At 44.1% G+C, this 24,974-nt stretch overlaps 1 protein-coding gene across 1 annotated transcript in view; it reads right to left on the bottom strand.

The window, feature by feature from the left end:
- Positions 1-3,156: 3,156 nt before the first annotated feature.
- Positions 3,157-24,974, bottom strand: part of LOC135113508 (uncharacterized) — an 81,276-nt gene continuing 59,458 nt past the window's right edge. The window contains exons 2-12 of the mRNA XM_064028749.1: positions 20,831-21,076; positions 20,406-20,579; positions 16,332-16,420; positions 16,160-16,238; positions 15,241-15,339; positions 13,699-13,799; positions 12,893-13,073; positions 10,520-11,251; positions 9,708-10,115; positions 8,104-8,460; positions 3,157-6,767 (exon numbers count right to left, since the gene is read on the bottom strand). Coding sequence (XP_063884819.1) covers positions 6,306-6,767; positions 8,104-8,460; positions 9,708-10,115; positions 10,520-11,251; positions 12,893-13,073; positions 13,699-13,799; positions 15,241-15,339; positions 16,160-16,238; positions 16,332-16,420; positions 20,406-20,579; positions 20,831-21,076 — 2,928 coding nt within the window. The 3' untranslated portion in view covers positions 3,157-6,305. The remainder of the gene's footprint in view (positions 6,768-8,103; positions 8,461-9,707; positions 10,116-10,519; positions 11,252-12,892; positions 13,074-13,698; positions 13,800-15,240; positions 15,340-16,159; positions 16,239-16,331; positions 16,421-20,405; positions 20,580-20,830; positions 21,077-24,974) is intronic.

Genomic DNA, 24,974 nt, shown 5'->3' with positions numbered 1-24,974 from the left:
CTTTTTGTTTTACTTATTCCTCTCAACCTTCCAAACACTGAAATTATCTTTAATTTTAAATACTGTTGTCTTCCACTGTAAATGTTAAGAAAACTACTACTACACCTTTTAAATATTTACAAACGAATTCCTAACCTTGAATGCTGAAAGTGACGTGAAAAGACACCATAACTCAAATAAATAAAAGTTTATTTCAAGATCTTCCACTGTAAGTTTAAGGAAACTACAATCTTTAGCCACTTCCAAACAATTCTTTGGTATGAATGTTGAGAAGTGATGTGAAAAGACTAGAACTGAGAAGCTCTCTAACCTTCCTGATCATAATGTATTGCAGTTTCTGAAACACCATAGCACTAATATTCCTGAAAATCTTCCCCACCTCTATACCACTCTTCTATTCAAATTTCGCGCGAGGAACCAGACTATAGCAAGAATCTGTTTGTGGTTAACCTAAGATAGTAGCATTTGTGATGTTTTTAATGGACACACGACGAGGAGCGTTAGGATTAGGTAGAATAGCAGAAAAAAAAAAAATGGAAAGACATGCAGAACAAATAAATGAGAAAAATGGAGGAGGAGACGGGCAATCAGAACGCCACGCCATGACAACGTCACCACAAGAGCGGAGAGACGACGCCGTGTGCTTTTTATTTTCCGCATCCAACTGCTACAGAAGGAAGACGTTCGCCGCTGCCTCTTCTTAACACCCATGTGGACGCCCTCTTGTGTTTTCACCTTCCCCTGCAGGACACGGTGAGCGGGAAGAGAGAAAGCAGGACAGTGAATGACCCCGGTGGTACATCAGACAGGCGAGGTTGAGGTGATGGCTATAGTGGTGATGAGGCTAATCTCATCACAGAGAGTAGAACGCCCGGTGCTTAGCACACCCAGTTGCCTTGTAGCGTCTGTGCGCCTGGAGGGCTGCAGCCCTTCTTTCAAAGTTTATTTTTTGTTAAACTCGTGATTAAGGACACCGTTCACGTTGCTCGGTGTTGAGTGCGGTGACCCTGCCACTCTCCTGAACACAAGGAAAGTTAAATGCTATTTACACCTATAACTTGAAACGATAAAATAAAACTAACTTCAGAACTAATTAATTATAGGGAACTATTGTCCAAATTAGGGTGTTTTGTCACTTAGTTATGGGGAAGTTTGAACCAAAAGGTACCTTGTAGCAGCAGCTCCCAGCTGGGCAGGCGAGCCGCGGGCCGTGGGACCAAGATTATTATTATTTTGAAAATTGAAGTTACTAATAACAACAATATTAATAATAAAAAAAATAATAATGATAAGAGAAAATAGAGGATAAAGAAAGGAGCGCAGGAGTATGAGGGGCGCATATGACATGATGCGCAGTACGGAGCGAAAATCGGATTGGATGATTCGGATCTTGAGCCAACGAAGGTTGGGAAGCCTTGCGGGACTTTGTGACACGTGTAGCTGTGGCGTGTGCTGCCGCGGTGGTGGAGCCTTGCATTGGCCTAGTGTTGTGTTGATTACACCTGCAGGGTACATCCCTGGTGCCCCCTTTGCCCTCGTAATGGCTCGGGGTCGAGGAAAAGGTAAGACGGTGTGACGGGTCCAGGCTGCACACAACGGCGCAAGTGTTTGCGCTGGTATTTGTTGGCAGTAATGGCAACTTGGTGTTGGAGTCTTTGTTGCTCTAGTCTCAGCAGGAAAGCATGTTTCTCTGCTGCCCTCTTGTGCTGTGCCTCCAGTCACGAATCGGTTAATGTACAGGCTATGTTGGGAAGTGGGTTAATTAGTTCTTTTCCACCGTATTGGGCCCTGGCTCACCTGACCCACTGGCTAGCAGCTTGGAAGGAGCATGGTGGCGAGGCTGTGGCATACATTTGTACCCATTGTCGCTCAGCTAGTCGTAGGATTGCTAAGAAAGCCTGCATTCAAGCAGCTTTTACAGACTTGAGAAACTTTGGAGCCGACTGGGCCTGGATGGATGTCCTCTCACCAACAACGGTAGGGTTGCCATATATGAACTATCAAAATTCTGGACACCTTCACTAACACCTGATTATGGCCCTGATATGATACTGGAAAACATGTAAATTAATTAAAAGAAACTCAACTTATTTACCTTTGCATATAGCTGATAATCTTGAATTCCGTTTTTCCACTTAGCTTAGTTGCTGTCTTCTAACTCTTCTTCAACCACTGCGTGTGTTGCTTCTTGATGTGCCGATGCATATTTTTTTGTAGATCTTATATTTTTAAGTAGTTCCTTGTTGGACTTTAAAAGTTGAAGAAGTCAACGCAAGAGGTCTCTCGGTAGTTGTACTGTACAGTCAGAATACCTTTCATTGTATCAACACTCAGCTTGTTCCTTTCCTTCGTCCACTGACTTTGCATCAGCGAAAAGACTCGCTCCACATTAGCATTGTGGGATGTTGCAGCAAAAAAGAATTGTGCAATTCTGAGCAGTTCTGAGTGGCATTCAATATTCTTTGATGCTTCCAAGTATCTGGTCCATTTTTTATGTGCTGGTCAAAAATTCTTGCCTTTTCAACACATTACCAGTCAGGCAGGCTAGAAGAGATCAGCAATGCCTGAGTGATTTTTTTATTACCTTTGATGGTCCTGGCAGTACAAAGTAAGGAAAGGATGCCATTATGGTGATTTGGTGTTAGCATGTGGACATCAAAGCCAGATTATATAGGGAATTTACCTGATGTTGACTTTGCTAAGTACCTAACAGTGCACAGGCCCAAGACTAGTCAGAGTACTTAGCTGGAATGTCCGCATAGAGTGATTGGCTGAGTTGGAGTGGTTGGTGGTTGAGTAGAACTGTGCTCCATGAGAGTAACTGAGTGCCTGGTGTAATAGCTGGAGTGTAACTGAATCGATAAAAACTCAGGTCCAGATCAGATCCTGTTTGAAGTTGCACAGGTTAAGAGTGTTTGTATGATTCTAGTGACAGATTAACAAGATTTCTGCATTATTAACTGAAAAACACTAAAAAACCCAGCTAATTATGACCTGTGTAGTGTCTGCATGTTACATGCCCCTCAGCCTTTTGGGATCAGCACTTTCAGTGGGCCTTTTTTTCTTGGTCAGTGCTGTGGGTTCAGCAGTCATTCATTTCCCATGCTTTGTAACAAATTTTGTACTACACACACTGGAGGCAAGAAAACCCACATCAAATATCAATTATTTACTTTCAAGCATAACATATTCTTAACTTGCCATATTCAATATAAAGCTTTTGTTCCTATACACAAATATACATCAATATAGAGTATGCATAAATTTTTAAAAATCACCAAGGGGAGGGAGAAGGGAGAGACTAGTGGTGTGGTTACAGTGCCGGCAGCCAGTGCCCAGGGAGGCTCCGGCTGCTGCCTCAACACACACAGTGGTGTCAGACTGAGGCAAACTAATCCTTGCAAGAGCAACAACAAAAGAGAACCTATATAAGGCGTGCATTCTGAAACACTTTGTTCCGTCTTTCATCACGACTATTTTCAAAGGCCACAGAAGTGACTACTTGGGTTTTCATGAATGTTGTCATGTTGAAAGTCAAGAATGCATATTAGATTATCACTACAATCATGAAAACATACTTGAAAGCCCATAGAATTTCCACTACAGCCTGTTGAAAGTAGTCAAGAGAAGGCACCAAAAGTTTAAGAATACAACACAAGTGTGCTCAATATTGCTTTTTTTATTATTTATTTTTTTTCTAAGCCACAGAAACTTGGATGCTGTTTTGATACACACGGCACAGACAAAATCAAGGGAAGTACAAAACCTAACCAGCACTTGGAAATGCTCAGCGCCACCAGTTTGGAATTTGTGTGTAGCTATGTTGATTTTTTTTATTTTTTTTTTTTATCTAATTTTTGCTTTTACACACATAAACACCAAGTACAAAATGTGTGTGTGTGTGTGTGTGTGTGTGTGTGTGTGTGTGTGTGTGTGTGTGTGTGTGTGTGTGTGTGTTCCTCCCTATTTGTGTTTTATAGAATTGAGCTTCACATGTTCTTTCCAGTCTCCTATTAATTGCTTCCTACATATTTCTTTAAAGCTTTGAATATTGTCACTATACATCACCTGTGCTAGATAGTGTGTGTGTGTGTGTGTGTGTGTGTGTGTGTGTGTGTGTGTGTGTGTGTGTGTGTGTGTGTGTGTGTGTGTGTGTGTGTGTGTGTGTGTGTGTGTGTGTGTGTGTGTGTGTGGATGAGCTGAGTGAGCAGCATTCAGTGATATATACATTACTTGTCAATGGACTCAAGCCAGGAGTGTGTAATGCTCACCAGGCTCTCTAAAGATGCAAGTGTGTGTGTGTGTGTGTGTGTGTGTGTGTGTGTGTGTGTGTGTGTGTGTGTGTGTGTGTGTGTGTGTGTGTGTGTGTGTGTGGACCTGGAAACACAGGAACCCACATGCCGTGAACAAGCTTGCTTCTTTTTCATTCAAATGTTCTTTTTCCAGGGTGTTGCCAGCTACATCACTAAGCAAGCAGGGTGTGAGAAAACAACCTGTGCGCGTTCCACCACTGCAGTAAGAGAAACAGCCTGTGATAAAAGGAATACAGTCTTCTGTTGCCACCAGTCACTTCCAGATACTTGATACATCCTTTGTCTTCTCCATCACTCATCAGTATGGCAAGAATACAGGCTGTGCTTTGCATCAGTCCAAAGTAAGGAGTGAGTACAGCCTGTGTCAGCAGTTCCTATCACTCGGCAACATGACACAAGTACGGTGTCTTGTGCCTGCTGCATCACTCAACAACAGGTTCAAAATTACAGCCTCAACCTGTTTTACAAATACACACACCATTCTCTTCATAGCATTGCTCCATTCTCTCCTATACAAACCTCTGCCTTTTTTACAAGACATATGACTTCTGCTTTTTTTTTACAAGAGACCTATGAAGAAAACTAGATTGAACTATACAAGCTAATAGTAACAGCTGGGATGCTAGATGGAGGATGATGTGGGAGGGAGGGGATGTATTTGGTTACTTCAGCTTTAACCAGCTGTCATTATGCCTCCACAGGTGTACACAAAGTTGGTGCCTGTCTGCCAGCCATCAAGAGAGGAATACACACAAGACCTCGGTCAGGAGGAGAAGCATTGTCTTAGCACTGCTGGCCAGTGAAGCAGTGCCAGCACACACACAGGTCTCCACTATGCTTTTTTTTTTTTTTTTTCTTAATGAAAATTATTCATCACTCATTCTCTTACTGATCCCAGTCAACAAAGTGTCCTGGGAACATCTAATCCCTAAATTTATAAATGTTCCCATTACATTTGGTGTGGGTGCAAGTTTTAGAAATTCAGTAAATGTTACTTTTTTTTATCTAAATGCATTTAATGGTTGAGTCCTATTTCTCACATTTTGAAGTATAGAATTTTTAAAATGTTCCTTCAGGAAACTTTGTAGTGAGAGATTTGCTTTTTAAACTGTTGTAGGAGGAGTGATGTAAATGAGTAAGCCAAGTGAGAGCAGCAGTGAGAGGACAGTCAGGGACGACTGAATCTACTCGAGTCTTGGTGATCACTTTGGCTCAACTGGCTGTGGGCGTCCTGCCAGGTGCTCAGTCTCCAGTTGCTTCAGTGATAAATATATACAGCCAGCCTGGCCAGGGAGTGAACTCCAGGCAAAGCGCTCGCCAGTCAGACCAAAGTGAGCACCCAAGGTACAAGTGGACTCTGGTTGGCCGTGGCCATTCCGACTCCTTATAAAACTGGTGTAGGTCTGGTGAGATTAGCAAGGTTTTGAATCTCATTCTGCCTCAGGATCTTTTGATTTGTCAAGTTTGTGGTCACTGTATTGCTAAATTAGTAAGTATTGAGCATAAATACTTAAAAGTATTTTTGGGGTCAAGTTGAAGGAAACTTTGATTTGGATTCTGCAAGATGAGGTTCTTTGGTCCTCTGCTGTGTCAAGTCTGCTTTGCTGTCCAAGCTATTGTGTAGCCCTTGACTCTACTAGGAAACTAAAACTGAAGGAAGCAATGCCACTAACTTTGAAATGTACGTAATATGTATATGTACGTATACTTTCTTTGAGATACAGTCAGACATCCACCATACTTCACAAACCACAAAGCAATAATGGAGAGAAGACATAGCAATAAATAGGCAGGAGACACTGATGTCACCACATAGACACTCACTCAATGTGCATTGTTTTCTCCCTCTCAGATCATGATTCCTGAGCCGGCCACAGCAAACGCCTCATCTTTAGGGATCAGAAAACGTCCACCGTTGAGACTCCTTACTCATGATCTAACGGAAGGAAAAATCTACAAGTGACTGGTGTGACGCGAGGTCTTTGTGTATTCTCAGACAGTGGTGACAGAGAGGAGGCCCTTCACCATCTGCTGGCTGGCCTGGTGAGGGGGTGGGGGGGGATTGAGTGGCACCATGGGGGTCCTCACTCCATAGGCTGGCTCCTCCACCTCCCGCTTCCTGGAGGAGGGAGGCTTTCGGTGGGACGCATCAAGGGTGGCTGAGGTCTTCCTCCTGCTGGAGTGGTCCCGCCACAGTGCCTGGTGGAGGCCATTCTCTAGGGTGCTGGGTCGGGGGGGTGGTGGCGCAGGGTCATCATGGGGAAGGTGCACTGGGGGTGCCTGAGGCTGTGTTGGCTGGGGCTGTGGTTGTGGTTGCTGTTGCTGCTGCTGCTGTTGTTGCTGTTGCTGCTGTTGCTGTTGCTGCTGGCGGCGCAGCAGTTCATGCCGCCGTCTCCGCTCTCGTTCCTTTTCCAGGTGGCGCTTGCGCTCCTCTCGACTCCAGTAGCGGCCAAGCTGGAGACAAGACAAGAGGATGAGGAAGGGCAGCGGAGACAAGACAAGAGGATGAGGAAGGGCAGCCACCACTACCAGCGTGACATGACAAGAGGGTGAGGAAGGACAGTCACCACCACCAGTGTGACAAGACAAGAGGGTGAGGAAAGGCAGCCACCACTGCAGCCAGTCACCATCACCAGTGTGAAACTGGTATTATTATCACTCAAGGTTTGTCAATTTTATTTCTTCAGTTTATTGTTACAAGAAGCATAGTTTATATACAAGTGGCAGTTTTTTTTTCTATCTCTTACCATTTCACAGTTTACATTAATTTCCTTGGATGAAATGTGGCTGCTAACTTAGACATGTCTATCTACCACATTAAAAAAATTTTAAAATTGGTTCTAAAGCAAAGTGGCACGTGACTGAAATAGACTCAGTAAGCTATTACTGCCACTTCAATAGAGAGCTTAAAGGATTAGGATAAAATCATGGAAAAAGATGGCATTTCTAAACCATATGATGAAAGCATTTGACTATAGAATTTTTCTGTCTTAGAATGACTTGATCTTTCATTTCTGAGTTGTGACTTTCTTCACTGAACACCCTGGGTACACTGCAGGTCTGTTGATTGGCCAGGCTGTGTTAGGCTGCCTGGAGAAAGTGGTCTGTGATTGGCTGGTGCTAGACTGTGTTGCTTCACTGACCCACACCTTGCTGACTAGACTGCTTGTGCTGCTGGCCAAACTCACCAGTGCTTCCTTCTGGCCGTCTGACACACACCTTCACATAGAGGTACCACAACCGCCTTCCTCCACTCATTGGGTACTCCTTACCTCCGTGCCAAATCACTTAGAAGCACTCAACTTACCACCACTTCACCTAAATATTTCAACTTTCCTGTAACAGAGGTCTTGAATCTATGCTGTAGCTTTGCCACACTTGAATACTGAATATCCCTTATACTTGAAAGTCTCTCACATCCCTTCTTGTATTCCTCTCCCCTCCTTCCAGTCCAATCTTTTCACTAGTCGCTATGATACTCTCACCTCTCTCATCGCCATTCCTGCTCCCATCTAGCTCTGATTTTCATCTCTTCCTTTGTAGTTCTTTTAAATGCCTTTCCTTGTGCTGACCTTATTTTCTTAATTCTCTTCTTTCCTTAGGTCTTTTAATCTTTCCTTTCTCACTCCTTTTTTACTGTTCTTCCTTTTCTTTCCCTAGCCGCACTCTTTCTCTCTTCTAGCCCATTCTCTCTCTCTCTCTCTCTCTCTCTCTCTCTCTCTCTCTCTCTCTCTCTCTCTCTCTCTCTCTCTCTCTCTCTCTCTCTCTCTCTCTCTCTCTCATCACTGACCTTCATCTCAGACATGGCATCATCGTCGGTGGTGAGGCCGGCACGCTCTTCATTGATTTTCAGTGCTCTCTCTTTCAGAATCTTGCTCCTCACAGGCCGCTGTGTGATGTACCGTGTGCCGTCAGGCCTCCGCTTCACCTGGCAAAAGAAGAAAAGCTGAGTACATGAGGGAGAGAAACTTTGGCAGACACTTTCTTCCAACATAAAGCAATCCACAGACAGACACACAACATAAAGCAATCCACAGACAGACACAGAGGAGGGACAAGAGTGAAGAGAAGAACCTGTGTGGCAGAGGATGAGAGGGTGAGGAAATATGTGCTGGGCATCAAGGTAGTGAGAGACATGTTGGATGAGCTAGAAGAGGGAAAGAATTTGGTAGGAAGTGAAGTGAAAAGTTCAATGAGAATTTATTGTTTTGGAAGCTGAGAAGAAGACAGGACCTCATATGTGTGAGAATGGAGTTGTGAGTAGCAGGGAGGTGGTGGAAGATGCGTGGATCAGGCATCTTAACTGTTTACAGAAGGAGGAGAGTTGGGGAAGCAACAGTATCTACTATAGATGTGGAAGCATGTGGAGAACAAGTGTTTATGTAGAGTGGGATTGATGGGCTGAATTGTGGCAAAGCTGTGCAGCACAGATTGAAGACCTGCAGAAAAGTTAAGGTATGCAGGTGAAGTGGTGATAGATTGGGTGCTTCTAATTAGTGACCTGGTATCTCAATGTGAAGGTTGTAGGCACGAGGGCAACAGTTAATTATTTATGTACCTACTGAGGTACGTAAGTGCTACAGTGCCTCGGTACAAAGTAAAGATTGTAGGCATGAGTGCAATAGTTGCAGGGAATAAGTTTGCTTAGCGTCAGGAAATCTCTATTGGAAAGTCTTGGAAACTGATAAAGTGATTGAAGTGAAGGTTAGTGAGGGACAAGGAGGATTTAGAAATCACTGGCTCTACCACTTGTAATGTGAAGGTGGGCTGGAAAACAGCAGGCCAATGCCAGCCTTCTGCCATCAATGGTTGGTTTCTTTGCACAGTGGCAGTCAAAAAGGATTTGCCATTGTACAAATAGACCATTTAATGATCTGTTAACACAAAACAATGGATTTTTTAAACACTCCTTCAAGTGCCTTTGTGTAATTCTAGAGAATTAATCAAACTGTAGAAAATACAAGTGTGTTTAATGTTCCAGGCATCACTCCCATGGTCAGTGGCAGCAGCAAGTGATGGTGTGGCAAGGACTGACATACTTGCTGCTGCTTTCATCAAAATTCAATCTTGCTTTTATTGTGCTCTGTCAGAGCAAGTTTATTTATTTAAAGTACTCACTCATACCATGCTTATTTATTTATGTATTTGTATTTTTACAGGACTGGGTGGAGTTTATCACATTTTCTAGAACCAAATTATCCATTTCCTTAAACTGTGTGCATTGTTTTCACTCCACTTCCTCTGGTGTGTGTGTGTGTGTGTGTGTGTGTGTGTGTGTGTGTGTGTGTGTGTGTGTGTGTGTGTGTGTGTGTGTGTGTGTGTGTAAAGATTAGGTCCCCCAAAGAGGTGACTTCAGACCTTCCACAACTTAGACGAAGAAATGTAACAACTTACCTTCCACTCCATCTTGACGGGTTGGTCATGGTGGGCCCGCGGCGGGGCACGGGGTGGCAGGCCACGGGGGGTGGTGGCAGGGGTGGAGGGAGCAGTGGTCTCCCTGCTGAGCGCCTGCCGGAAGAGCTGTTGCTGGAGCCAGATGGTCTGCTGCAGGTTGGCTGCGTTGGTGTACATGGTCTGCGCTGGGAGGAAGGTGACATAGTTCCGGTTGCTCTCCGTGTCTGGTGGGGCGCCGGAGGGCTTGTGGGGCGGCGGCTGGGGGACAGTGGAGGCCTGGTCTGACTCGTGGCCTCGCCCACCACTGCCTGACTTATGTGGGAGGGACGCATGCAGTGGGGGAAGCCTCATACAGCGGCGGCAGCTGTCGCAGGAGATGGCGGAGTATGTGTCGGACTCGAGGCTCACCTGAGAGGGAGGCACTGACTTAGGCTGAGAATGAAAGATGCCACACACAGACTACACTGGAACACTTCTACGCTGCACCTCCACTGCTTTCAAAGGACTCTAGTTCAAGGTATGTGGGTTTATAAGGGTGTTTTTATGATTCTTGTGACAGAATTTCTACATTATTACAAGGAGAAACAGTCTTGAGAACCTAGCAAATCATCTTTTATACATACTGTGCAGTACATTTTGAGGGCTTAGAGAAAGTTTAAGGGAAGGTAACAGGCAAATTAAAAGAGGTGGTGTAGCTGTGTGCATGAGAGACAAGTGTATGGGAAGGAATCATTACGAAGTCTGTGGCATTTGGGATCAATAATGGTAAATTTACAAAGTGAAATTGATAAGTTTTGAGTTGTGGCGCTCACCTGGAGTGATTGGTCGTGTGTGGGAGGGCAGAGGGTGAGGGTGGACTGCCGCAGGGCGGGGTCTTGACCCAGGCTGAGCTCCAGGGCAGGGGCCTGGTGGGTGCTGCCTGTCGAGTCGCCAGTGTTGTAGGCAGAGGAGGAGTCCCGCTCCTCCTGGGGCTTTGGTGGAGTGGGGGAGGGCTTAGTGGAAGGAGGTGAGCGTGGCTGAGGATTCTCTCTTACCCACTTCTCCACGGACTGCTTCCGCTCAGCTGCCCGTCGCTCCCGCACACTGCCGCCACTGCTACTGCTGGTGCCGCTGCCCCGACCAGCCCGGCCTGCCTGGGGTGGTGCCATCTTTTGCTGAGTCTGGGGCCGAGGCTGTGTGCTGGCCCGGGCTGGGGTGCGGCGCCGTCCCGTGCCACCTGGCTCGTATGGGACGCAGTAGATTGGCTCATCGGACTCGCTGGCGTCTGGGATTGACTCATAGATGTGCTCTGACTCTGACCCAGCCGGCAGTGGTGTCCTTGCTGGCGGCCGCCCCGACACCGACCCCTTGGCTGGCGATCGCCGTTGCTGCTGCTGCTGCTGCTGCTGCTGTGCTTCGTGAGGAACTTTGTATGGGGCTTCCACCTCCCTGGGGCCACCCCGCCTCCCTGCCTCCATATCCTCACACTCCTGTGCTAGCTCAGCCATCTTCTCCCCCAGTGCAGCCATCTCCCGATCTATGGTGGCAGCGCCGGCAACCTTCACCTGCAACACTCGGCAATGAGCCTGGAGCACTGGCTTCTAGGTGCTGAACACCGGGCCTGTCTATGCCTCTCCATCAAAACTGACTGACACATCACCAGCTTGTTAATGAAACTGATTATCAACTATCTTTCCTGAAGAAAATGATACAAGGATAACAAAATCACATTTATGAAGTTCAGCAATCACACAAATTGAAATCTTTTGAAATATTGGCAGTAAACGGGAAGCAGAGAACCACGGTCACCTCACAACTCACAACCAGGTGTTCCTTCTTCCTCCACCCCCTCACTCACTCCTTGTTTATTTCTTCATTCACTCAATAACCCAGCTGTGACCTCACAAAGTTTCCCTTTGTAACTCACAACACAAGGGGGCAGTCACAGCCTGTCCTCTAAAGACAACTCTCTTCCTTCACACAAAACTACATGCACCTAATCACACACACCCCTCACTCAAAATTTTAAACTGCTTTTGACTCTGTTTGGGGACCAGCACCTCAGTGGGCCTTATATATATATATATATATATATATATATATATATATATATATATATATATATATATATATATATATATATATATATATATATATTTATTGCCCTTGGTCAGAGCCTCTCCTACATAAAAAAAAAAACAATAGGTTACTCATTCATTCAAACACACACACAGACACATCGCTGCCCTTGTTGTCCAGCCTCAACACAATGCAAAGGGAGAGGAGGCTGGAGAGAATGCAGAGGCGGGAGCCAGGATCATGCTGGGCCCTTCATATGCCAGTTACACAGACATCCTCACCCCCTTGATGCCTGTCTACAAACAAGCACTCCTGCAGTTTGGCAAACAAGCGCTAAACAAACACAGCCACCATCACCTTCTCCCTCTTACTGCAGGCCCTCCCCGCCTGTCACTTGTTAGCACAACACCCTCACACCCATCTGCTCCCGCACAAACAGGCATAAGAACAGTCCCATTCCTACCACTGTCAACCTGATTAATAAAACAAACATGTAATACAAATGTGAAATAAAAAAATAAATTCCACCCAGCTTCACTACCTGTTCTGATGCTTTCAGTTATATAAGAATTAATTAACAGTGTGCCCTTATTTTATTTCACTGTATATTACTTATATTGTTTTTATTTTACTATTCTTATGTTCTTTCAGTTCCTTGATTTCAAAGTAGTTTGTCAACTGAAAGGCTGTTTGGCTTCAATAACCTGTTTAATAATAATAATAATAATAATAATAATAATAATAATAATATTATTATTATTACTATTACTATTATTATTATTATAATTACACACACAGTAGTAGTAGTAGTAGTATCAGTATCATTAATCCCTTTCTCTGGTAAACTGTGACTCCCTGCCTGCTTCTATATTCTCTCCTTCCTATGACTTTAACTCTTTCAAGAGGCAGGTTTCAAGCCTTTTTTATCTCCAATTTTACTTAGATAGTTTTTTACCTTTCTTTGGGGAGTGGCATTCTCAGTAGGCCTTTTTTTTATTTTGCTCTTTTGTTGCCCTTGAGCATTGCCCCTCTTATATAAAAGTAGGAATATATATATTTTTTAAGGGTAAAGAAATATAAAAGATAAATCAGTGACAGTAAATGGAATAAAGTTATCAAAGCCTCACCTGTGAACTCCTGGAGGAGGTGGAGGAGGCTGAGGAGTCCCTCTTGGAAGGCTTGCGCTCACAGGAGGATGAGGAGGACGAGGAGGAGGAGGACCTGGTGGTGCTGGCACGTGCTGAATCTTCCTGCGAGACCTTCTTGCTGTCACCACTGTTGCTGCTCCTCACAGACAGCACCGGGGACCTGCCAAGCCAACACCACCATCACCATCATCACTACTACAACCAGCACCATCACCTCTACCCTCACTGTCATCACCATCGTCACCAATACAACTGCTACCATTACCATCACTTCTACTCTCATTGTCATCACCATCACCACCATATTCTTCAGTGGAGGTTCAGTACACTCCTTGCCTCCACCACTCCTTATCTATCTATACTAGTCATCTATCTTTCAATGGGGGACCTGTACTTTTCTTTATCTCATTCAAACATCTCTCCTTTAAATTTATTCTTAGTGTGTGTGTGTGTGTGTGTGTGTGTGTGTGGAGGGGGGGGGTGTAGCCTGTCTCAGCTGCCTTCCTCATGGGTTATGTCAGGCTGTTATAACACACATCTCCTGAAGCAAGAGAAACACAAGCTAGACTGAGCACTCAACCTGCATAGAATTGCATCCAAAGCTCACAGGAACATGGAAGAACAAAAGATGACTAACTCAGTTCTCTTTAAATAAAACGAGAGTAATGATTTTGAAAGACCCCACTGCCAGCAAATGGGAACTCGTAGTTAGAACCTTGATGTGTCTATGGCTACTAAATGAAATGAGCACAGGTATCATTAGCAGTTGACAAAGCCCAACTAACCGGCTCGTGAGGAATTCTGAGTTGGCCTCGAGAAGCTCCACCTCTTCCTCTTCCTCCACCACGTCCTCCAGCACCTCGCCCTCCACCAGGTCATCCTCATCCTGAAACACACAACACATGGGTCAAGGGTCACCTATGACCAGGGGGAGATTGCTGCAGAGTTTGAGGTCTGAAAGTCACTAGAAATAATTGGGTTGTGGAGAGTTACTGGAAATTACTGATCTCTGGATAGTTACTGGAATTAATTGGGTTCTGAAAGTCATTGGAAATACTGAATTCTCACAAAGTTACTATGAATTATTGAGTTCTGGAATAGTCATGGGAAGTAATTGTGGTCTGGAGGTGTTACTGGAAATAATGAATTCTGGAATAGCCACTGGAAATTACTGAGGTGGTGAAGGCAGTGAGTTCAGAATTTGCCAGTGGAAATGGTGAAAACACCAGTTAACTCTTGCACTAGTGAGATAGAGAGATTAGTGACAAAGCAAAGATCTTAACTCTTGCATCAGTGAGATGGACAAAATAGTGATGGGCAATAGATAAAAATAAATAAATAAAAAGTTCCTAATTTTACTACTGAGAAGGATGGAGTGAAAATTACTGGCTATCTCTTACAATAGTGAGATGGATAGATTATTGATGGAAGGTGAAAATTGAAACTGGCAGAGAGTTAGAGTTAACTGGTGAAAGGGATGGAGTAAAGATACAGGTTAACTCTTGCACTTGAGAGGTGGACAAAATATTAATGAAAAGTGGAAAAACAGACAGAGTTCTAGGATTTATCAGGGAAAGGGCTGAGAGAAAAAAATAAATAAAAATAAAAAAAGGACTGATCAACTCACATTTGTTATGAAAGAATTCACAAATGCCTTCCTGAACTCAATGTATTTCATCATTTCACATTGTATTTCCTTCCACATGATTTCTTTTGGGACTGGCACCTCACTGGGCCCTTTTTTTCCCTTCTTGTTGTTGCTCTTGGTCAGTGCCCCTCTTAGATAATAAAATAAATAAATAAATAAAATCCTTTCACAATGTATTTCGCTCCTGAACACAATGTATTTCTGGACTTTATGCAAGAGGGGCACCAGCAAAGGGCAACAAAGAGAGAGAGAGAGAGAGAGAGAGAGAGAGAGAGAGAGAGAGAGAGAGAGAGAGAGAGAGAGAGAGAGAGAGAGAGAGAGAGAGAGAGAGAGAGAGAGAGAGAGAGAGAGCCCACTGAGGTGCCAGTCTCTAAAGAAAGGTAAAAGTCAAAAGGATCATCCAGAATTGGAAGATACATGTCTTGAAACCTCTCTCTTGAAAGAGTTCAAGTCATAGGATGGAGGAAATACACACACAGGCAGGGAGTTCCAGAGTTTATCAGAAAAGGGATGAAAGAGTGAGAATAACGGTTAACTCTTGCATTAGCGAGATGGACAGATAGAATAGTGGTGAGAAAGCATTAAGTCTTGTGCAGTGAGGGCATGGGAGGAGGGGAGGCATGTAGTTAGCAAAATCAGGAGAGCAGTCAGTGTGAAAATAGCAGAAGATAACACTCACATAGTACTGGGTGCGGGAGACGAGTAGACTGACTTTGGTGCCGCACTGGCTGAACAACTCCTCTGTCTGTGTCTTGGTGGTCAGCTCAACACCATTGATCTGAGGGAGGAGGGCAGCACTTCAGTGCCAAGCCTTTCTTGTTCTCTTGTCCTATCCTAACCTATTCTTATCCTCTTCTCCTAATCGAACTTATCCTTATCCTGCTTCAATACCAAAGCTCTCTTAGCCTAACCTAACCCGGCACTTAAAATATCATGATTCTCTTATCCTAACCTTTTCTATTCTTAACCTAACCTGCTAACCTAATCTGCATTTTCTTCAGCTGACATGCTATTGAGAAAACATTAACCTGGTATAAGCCTGAGTGATGAAAACACAAAACTGTGTGTATATTTTTTTTTACCTGAGAATGATCACTTTTCTATCTTTTCTATCAAAATACTTCACCAGTTTTCAGTTATTTTATATGCATTTCTTATACCAGGTTAGCTTTCCTCAGTATTCATAACAACAGTATTCTTAACACCATCAGAAAGCAAGGATTGGTGCAGGAAATTGTCAGGCCTACACATGGCAGTCTCTGTGTGAAACATACTAGTTTATTTCTGTCTTATCATCCCAATTCCATAAATTTGTCTGGTCTTTTATAAACTTCCCTAATAACTCAGCACTAACAACCTGCCTATTGAGTCTGTTACATTCATCCACCACTTTATTTGAGAATTGGTTCCTTCCTATATCTTTTAATCTGACTTTATCACTTCCTGTCCTATCCTACTACTACTACTACTACTACTACTACTACTACTATCAGCATCACTCACCTGAAGAATCTAATCGCCTATTCAACTACTTACCTATTACTGTAACAACAACAAGAACTACTACTACTACTACTACTACTACTACTACCACTTACCTGCAGAATTTGGTCGCCTATTCTCAAGCGGCCATTCCTGCTCGCCACGGTTCCCTTGCTCAATCTGCGACACCAGCACCTCCGTCACCACGCCCTTGTACGCCTGCTGCCCCCGCCCCCTCCTCGCCTCCCGCCCTCGTCCCTCCGCTCCCTCCACGTCCTGCTCAGCGACATGCGTGGGCGGGGGCGCGGGGGGCCGTTGCTGTAGTAAAGAGTAAGACCCAGCTTCTCCTCCGCTGATCCTCTTTCCAATATGATCTCCTGGAAAGGGGAAATTTCTTGGCTTGTAGTTTGCAGAGAGAGAGAGAGAGAGAGAGAGAGAGGAGAGAGAGAGAGAGGAGAGAGAGAGAGAGAGAGAGAGAGAGATACAGGATATTTAAATATGAGCGCGCCTCAATGATAAGTAGCTGCACACAGGCCGTCAGCTGGTCAGTTGCCATAATGGGGCTGCGTTGTTTTCGATATTTGCTACAATGATACACCGCGTTCTTGCTTTTCATTTTTCTTTATTTACGAAAATTTTAATGTGTAATCAAGTCACGCCCTCACGATGGCAAACGCCCGCCCTATGCTGCCCCTCCCTCCCTTTTTTCAGCTTCTAGCGTGTTCATATTTAAATGAACGCGCTAGAATGTATGTCATTTCTCCATAGAACACTTCTGACTTAAAATGACTTGGTCTTTAATTTCTAAGAGTATATGACTTTCTTACCAGACATCCAGTAGATATACATTCCGAGAGCCTTACTAACGGCTCCCAATGTATGTTCCTCTATAATGTGAGGACACGGGGACAAGGGAATCACTGCCGCACACTTCATGACTATTATAACGAGCGCTTTGTCGAGTTACTGAGACACCTTCCCTCCAATCACTGGTGTCTGTCGCGCTAAGGATCCTCTTCTGAAATACTTTTGCGCCGCACTTCCGCCACTTTAAAAAGGCACTAAACGGATGAAGTTATACGAGTTTTAAGGGTGTTTCTATGGTTCTAGGGACATATTTACGATATTTCCACATTATTAGCAGAGGATCACTCTTGAGAACCGGTCTTAGTATCTCTATGGCCTTTGAAAACGAGAGCAAAGCGTTTCTGAATATGGGAGTAAGACATTGAGGGTAATCAGGATAGTTCAAGCTTGGTCACGTTAGATTTCAAAAGGAGATCTGAAGAAACTAGTTCTGAAAAGGAGTGGTATACGACTGGAATGGAATCAGTAATCACGCTGTTGGTGTCGAGTCAATAGGGAGCTTTACAAGATTAGATAACGTTATGGATAGGAATGACACGTAAAAAGCGATAGGCAGGCATGTTTTATACAGGGACTACCACGTATTGGACCTGATAGCCTCCTCTCTCTCTCTCTCTCTCTCTCTCTCTCTCTCTCTCTCTCTCTCTCTCTCTCTCTCTCTCTCTCTCTCTCTCTCTCTCTCTCTCGATGATCAAAGGCGAAATTTATAACAAGATTTTTTGAAAACTGTCAACGAAACAAACAAGCACGTTAGAGACCTGATTGTCCTCCTCCTCCTCCTCCTCCTCTTATTCTTCCTCCTCCTCTTATTTCGTCTTTTCCTTCTGTCCGGGTATTCGATATTACTTTTATTACTATTTTCTTCTCTAGGTAATTCTCCTCCTCCTCTTCCTACTGCGGTTCTCTATTTTCTTCCTATCCATCGTATTTCTTATTAATTTTTCTTTTCCTCCTCACATAGATTATTACTGCATGCACTTATCTACAGCTACAACTTTATTTATTTATTTATTTATTTTATCATTATTACTATTATTTATTTTATTTATTTTTACATACAGCGATACAATAAAAATATCAACATGTCTATTTTCAGTCAGGCGTATACAGTTCACCATAAGATCAATAGCAGAACTTCCTTTCATCCTTTCCTGTGAAAATTCAAAGGTTTTCTATACCGCATGGTCCTTATTTCAACCCATTTCACGTCAGGGAGTGGTGGGTGGGGAGGAACCTTCTGCTGTACTCTCCTGTCTCTATCCTGTAGCTAGTTGGAAGTAGTTACCAAACAGCCTTGCAAGGACCTAAAAGTCTGTTGCAGCTTGGCTTTCCTTTGTAATCCTTTGTCATTCTCTTCCTCTTAATTTTTTTTACCTTCTCATTTTTGTTTTCTCTTTTTCTTGCATTTTTCTTTCTTCTTCTCTTCATCCCTTCTCCTCTTATTCTTTTTTTATCATATTTTCTATCTGTTTCTAATTAAAGCCGCCTCCTCCTCCTCCTCCTCCTCCTCCTCCTCCTCCTCCTCTTCCTCCTCCTCCTCCTCCTCCTCCTCCTCCTCCTCCTCTTCCTCCTCCTCCTCCTCCTTCTTGTCAACAGAGCTTACTATGCGAAAGACGTGAGAGAGAGAGAGAGAGAGAGAGAGAGAGAGAGAGAGAGAGAGAGAGAGAGAGAGAGAGAGAGAGAGAGAGAGAAAGTAGAGATTGATATATAATTTCGTGTAATCCTGTGAAACTGATATCACCACAATGCTAACAAATTCTCTCTCTCTCTCTCTCTCTCTCTCTCTCTCTCTCTCTCTCTCTCTCTCTCTCTCTCTCTCTCTCTTGTCATGCAAAACTATAATTTTCTCATCATATTTTTCCATAATTTCGGAAACTTTCCCTAGTGGTCCTTTTCCTCTCTCTCTCTCTCTCTCTCTCTCTCTCTCTCTCTCTCTCTCTCTCTCTCTCTCTCTCTCTCTACTTTCCCTTCCTTTCTGTCTGAGGAACAAAGGAAGAAAAAGCCAATTATGTGACTTTACAGAGGCATTACGAGAGAGAGAGAGAGAGAGAGAGAGAGAGAGAGAGAGAGAGAGAGAGAGAGAGAGAGAGAGAGAGAGAGAGAGAGAGAGAGAGAGAGAGAGAGAGAGAGAGAGAGGGAGGGAGGGAGGGAGGGAGGGAGGGAGGGAGGGAGGGAGAGAGAGAGAGAGAGAGAGAGAGAGAGAGAGAGAGAGAGAGAGAGAGAGAGAGAGAGAGAGAGAGAGAGAGAGAATGGCGGTTACTGAAAGGGTTTCTGATCTTTTGATGGCGTGTGAAGAGAAGTTGGATCTCTCTCTCTCTCTCTCTCTCTCTCTCTCTCTCTCTCTCTCTCTCTCTCTCTCTCTCTCTCTCTCTCTCTCTCTCTCTCACATACGCATGCACGGAGGCACGCACGCACGCGCGCGCACATACACACAATCGAACAATCACGTACAGTTGCCTCTCTCGCTTCATTGTGAAAGGGAAGAAAGAGAAGGAGGAGGAGGAGGAGGAGGAGGAGGAGGAGGAGGAGGAGGAGGAGGAGGAGGAGGAGGAGGAGGAGGAGGAGGAGAAAGTTACACAATCAATCTAATTATCCTTTTCTTTCTTTCTTTCTTTCTTTCTTTCTCTCTCTTTTTCTCCATCTATTCTTTCTTCCGGCTTTTCTTTCCCTCCATTTATTTATTTATTTACTTATTTATTTATTTATTCATTTAGTTCGTCTCCATCCTTGTTCTTTCATTTTCTTCGTTGTTTTTATTACATTACTATTTTCTTCTTCTATCTCTCTCTCTCTCTCTCTCTCTCTCTCTCTCTCTCTCTCTCTCTCTCTCTCTCTCTCTCTCTCTCTCTCTCTCTCTCTCTCTCTCTCTCTCTCTCTGACGAACAGTCCAAAAATTTATCAACATAATAAATAATAAATAATGAAGAAAATGATTAAAAAAAGAAAGATAAATATTTACTCAATTCTTTGCAATAATGTAACAACAGGTGTGAAATTATTCCCCTTATTAACATTCTTTATCACTTAGAATAATAATAATAATAATAATAATAATAATAATAATAATAATAATAATAATAATAATAATAATAATAATAATAACACAAGGTTTAGGTTATCAACAAATTAACACCTGTCTGTCACGGAGGTTTGGTATAACAGGTAATTGGTGTGTATATATAAATTTCACTTTTATTCCATCAGTACACACGTATATGAAAATAAGCAATATATATTTACTTCCTTCCTTACTTCAAAAAATACAACTGCCATTCTCCCCTCCCATCACCCCTGTCACCCTTCACCCCCCATTCTCTCACCCCTCTCTCCGCATCTTCCGTCTCACTTCTCTTCCTCACTCCCCTCCCTCACTCCCTCTCCCTATCCCCCCTCATCCTTCCCTCTCACCACACATAATATTCTTTTCCCATCTCTCCTCCTTCACCCCACCCTTCCTTCTCCTCCCCCCACCCCACAGCTACACCACGTCCTTACCTCCAAGTCAATTTCCTGTTCCAAATATTGTGAGATGGACTGCGGCAGGTCGCCAGGAAAGATGTAGTCCCCGTCAGGAGAATCAGAATCACTCCCATCGCCCACAGCCACGCCCACGCCCGCCGCCCACGCTGACGCCGCCACCTCCCACTCGCTCACGCCCATCAGCGAGATCTGTGGACGATGGTGGTGGTGGTTGTGGTGGTGATAATGATGATAACTTTGATGGTGAAATACTACTACTACTACTACTACTACTACTAATAATAATAATAATAATAATAACAATAACAATCATAATTACATAAAACCATTAAGTATATACATAGTAACATCTGCAGAGAGAGAGAGAGAGAGAGAGAGAGAGAGAGAGAGAGAGAGAGAGAGAGAGAGAGAGAGAGAGAGAGAAACACTACACAACACACCTCAGTTTGCGTTCCAGTCGTGTTATTCAAACCATCCCCACTCTCCTTCTCCCCTCCCGCCCCCACCTCCCCCTCGTCCCCGGGCAGGGTGGGGGTGTGGGGGGCGGGCTGGGGGGAGGGCGGGTGTTGCTGAGTGTTGTTGTTGTGAGGGCGACGCAACACCTGCACAAGTATTGGCTCCTCCGCGTCTTGGAACACCTGCACTGCCTCCGTGTGACTCAGCCCGCTCACGTCCTGCCCGTTGACCTGCGTGTGCGAGATAAGGTGGGGGCATTAGTAGTAGTAGTAGTGGTGGTGGTGGTGGTGGTGGTGTGGTGGTGATAGTGGTGGTGGTTGTAGTAGATAAAATATACATATAGTGGTAGTAGTAGTGGTAGTAGTAGTAGTAGTAGTAGTAGTAGTAGTAGTAGTAGTAGTAGTAGTAGTAGTAGGCGGGATGGGCTCCAAGGCTCAGTGCTTCTACTCAAGACTAGCCGACCTAATGGCAGAAAAGAAGCACCAGCCAAGGAGCCATGTCGTCGCATGGATGAGGTGCCGTCTCTCATTCTCCCTCCTCAGATCTGCCCTCCTGTGTCTCAGGGGGACAAGGCATTCCACTCCCATACCTGCAGACTTAGGAGGCCTCGACTGCGAGGCTACAGTGGTGGAGAGTGGCATAAGAGTAGATAGAGTAGAGGTAGAATGAATTTATAGTTAACAACTAATGTTTATATTATAGAGTATTAGATATGGTTGGATGCCACAGTCATTAGCGGGAGCTGGGGCTAATGACCTCCAAGTAATGGAGCCCCTAACTGACACATCAATAAACATGGGGTGGAGGTATTAGTAGTAGTAGAAAAAAAAAAAAAGTAGTAGTAGTAGTAGTAGTAGTAGTAGTAGTAGTAGTAGTAGTAGTAGCTGCAGCAACAGTAAACAAAGCAGTAGTAAATATCACGTTTAAAATGGACCTTTCCTCCGGGCAGGTAATAAACACGTCCTAATTAATCATGGATACGCCTCATACATGTGATTAGTGGTGATTACAGGTGTTCATTATTTAGCCAGATGTGCTGGTGTCCTTTCTGACAACAGGTGACTGGGGACAACTCACGACGCCTCGATCATTCATTCCTTCTTCATCCCTTCCTCTGGTACACTCTGGAACTCCCTGCCTGCTTCTGTTTTTCATCTTTTTCCTCCTTTCATCGATATTCTGTCCATCTTTCTAATGCAGGAGTTAAAGAGTATCTTCAGTCTTTCATCCCTTTCTCTGGTAAACTCTGGAACTCCCTGCCTGCTTCTGTTTTTCATCGTTTTCCTCCTTCCATCACTATTCTACCCACCTTTCTAATGCAAGAGTTAACCAATATTCTCAATCTTTCATCCCTTTCTCTGGTAAACTCTAGAACTCCCTGCCTGCTTCTGTATTTCCCGCTTCCTATGACTAGAATGCTTTCAAAGGTGAGGCTTCAAGACATTTATCCTCCAATTTTGAATGATCCTTTTGACCATTCTTTTGAGACTGGGACCTCAGCGGGCCTTTTTCTTTTCACTCTTTTTGTTCCCCCTGGCCAGTGCCCCTCTTACGTGGGGAGAGAGAGAGAGAGAGAGAGAGAGAGAGAGAGAGAGAGAGAGAGAGAGAGAGAGAGAGAGAGAGAGAGAGAGAGAGAGAGAGAGAGAGAGAGAGAGAGAGAGCACGTATCCAATGTTAAAAAGACACACGGACACCTTCCCACTGGACACTTAATTGATTATGATCACCTCTAATTATAAAAGAGACACTTGTATTGGAGTTACCTGAGAAATTACTATACACGGATTTAAACACACACACACACACACACACACACACACACACACACACACACACACACACACACACACACACACTTCTCTATCCCCCGTTATGTCCTTAAATGTTTCAAAGACTGATTTTTCCAACACTCAACCGACCACGTCTGTTTTCACGAGGCTCACTATTGTGGTGTTATTGTCTTCATCTCCTGTCAGTCCCAGAAATGTTACAATCTCTCTCTCTCTCTCTCTCTCTCTCTCTCTCTCTCTCTCTCTCTCTCTCTCTCTCTCTCTCTCTCTCTCTCTCTCTCTGCTACTTTTCTAACTCTTGCCTTTGTGTTCTGTTGCAGTCACATTGGGTGTTTACAAGAGCTCTGTTCTCTTACATCGGCTATTTCCAAAGGCTACAGAGATGGTTTGGCAGGTTCTCAGCGATATCTTTCCTGCTGATGGTGTACAGTCATCGTTAACTTATCACTAGAATTATAATCATGAAAACACCCTTGAAAACCTCCAATAACTTCCAACGCAGTCTGTTAAACTATCACTGGAATCATGAAAACATCCTTGAAAACCCTAATAACTTCCACTGCAGCCTGTTAAACTATCGCTGGAATCATGAAAACATCCTTGAAAACCCTAATAACTAGTACTGCAGCCTGTTAAACTATCCCTGGAATCATGAAAACACCCTTGAAAACCCCTAATAACTTCCACTGCAGCCTGTTAAACTACCACTGGAATCATGAAAACACTCTTGAAAACCCCAACAACTTCCACTGGCGAAGGTTAAAAGCATCTGACAGGAGACACCAAAAGGTTTCAGAATACGTAACTGGTTTGTGTTCACGCTGTGTTCTCTAAGTTTTCAGAGTAGAGGGCAGGCAGCGTCCTCCTCATTCTATGAAGTGACAAGCTGGTCCTCCTCCGCCTCTGCCTCTTTCTTCCCCTTCTCCCCCCCATTCCTCTTCCTCCTCCTCCTTCTCCTTCTCCTTTCCTTCTCCATTCCTCCTCCTCCTCCTCCTCTTCTTCAGCCTTCTGCTATGCTGTCCTGTCTCTCTTTCCTGTAGCTACTTAGTAGTTACCAAACAGCCTTGTAAGGACCAAAAGGTCTGTTGCTGTTTGGCTTTCCTTTGTATTCCCTTGTATTCTTCTTCCCCTTCTACTTCTCCATTCCATACTTTTCCTCCTCTTCCTTCACAACAGCCTTGTAGGGACCAAAAGGTCGGGTGTTGGTTGTTCTTCCTTTGAGTTCGTTTGCGTACCACCACCACCACCACCACCACCACCACCACCACCTCCTCCTCCTCCTCGGCCTCGGCAGGACTTGACGATATAACATTTCGCTCCCTTGATTCACTTGACCCTCTTACAGAGATGCTCGCGTCTCTCTCTCTCTCTCTCTCTCTCTCTCTCTCTCTCTCTCTCTCTCTCTCTCTCTGATAAGCCGGGGTTCTCAAGAGTGTTTCTCCTGTTAATAATGTAGAAATCTTGATAATCTGTCACTAGAACCGTAAAAACAGACCTGAAAGACGCGTTCGCTTCAAGTGCAGCCTATTGAAAGTAATGAGGTGATGCGCAGAGGTGTTTCTGAATACCGACCTAAAGCATAACCCAGCGTGAATGTGTGTGTGTGTGTGTGTGTGTGTGTGTGTGTGTGTGTGTGTGTGTGTGTGTGTGTGTGTGTGTGTGTGTGTGTGTGTGTGTGTGTGTGTGTGTGTGTACATCTTAAGACACTATTCTATAACATTTCTGTAGACACTTCCACTATTTTCCAAAGGCTCTAGATGAAATGACAAGGGTTTTCGAGGGTGTTTTTTACAGTTCTAGTGACAAATTACCAAACACTTCTGCAGGCACCTCCACTATTTTCCAAAGGCTCTAGATGAAGTGACAAGGGTTTTCGAGGGTGTTTTTACTGTTTTAGTGACAGATTAGTAAGATTTGTACATCATTAACGGGATAAACACTCTCGAGAAAATGGCTAATCATTTTCATGGCCTTTGAAAATAAATAATCGTGATGAGAGAGCAAACTGTTTCTGAATATAAGGATAAGAATCAATATATCCGCTTATGTCTCTTCCTTTGTGTTCCTTTGTGCCTCAAGGTTACGTGAGGTGATTAACTTAGCCACAAGATAAACACCTGAGCCGCACTTCTCCTCCTCTTCTTCCTCTTCTTCCTCCACTTTCTTCCTCGTCTCAATTTTCTCCTCCCTCGCATCATCTTTATCATCTCCATCTGTGTCTTTCTCCCATCTTTCTCACTTCTTCTACGCTTCTTCTTCCTTATCCTTCTCTTTCATTTCTTTTCTTCATTTCTATATCTCATCTTCCTCCTTCTCCTCCTCCTTCTCCACTTCTCAC

This window comes from Scylla paramamosain, chromosome 26 (assembly GCF_035594125.1).
Source record: "Scylla paramamosain isolate STU-SP2022 chromosome 26, ASM3559412v1, whole genome shotgun sequence".
Lineage (NCBI taxonomy): Eukaryota > Metazoa > Arthropoda > Malacostraca > Decapoda > Portunidae > Scylla > Scylla paramamosain.
This window is presented reverse-complemented; position numbering and strand designations above follow the sequence as displayed.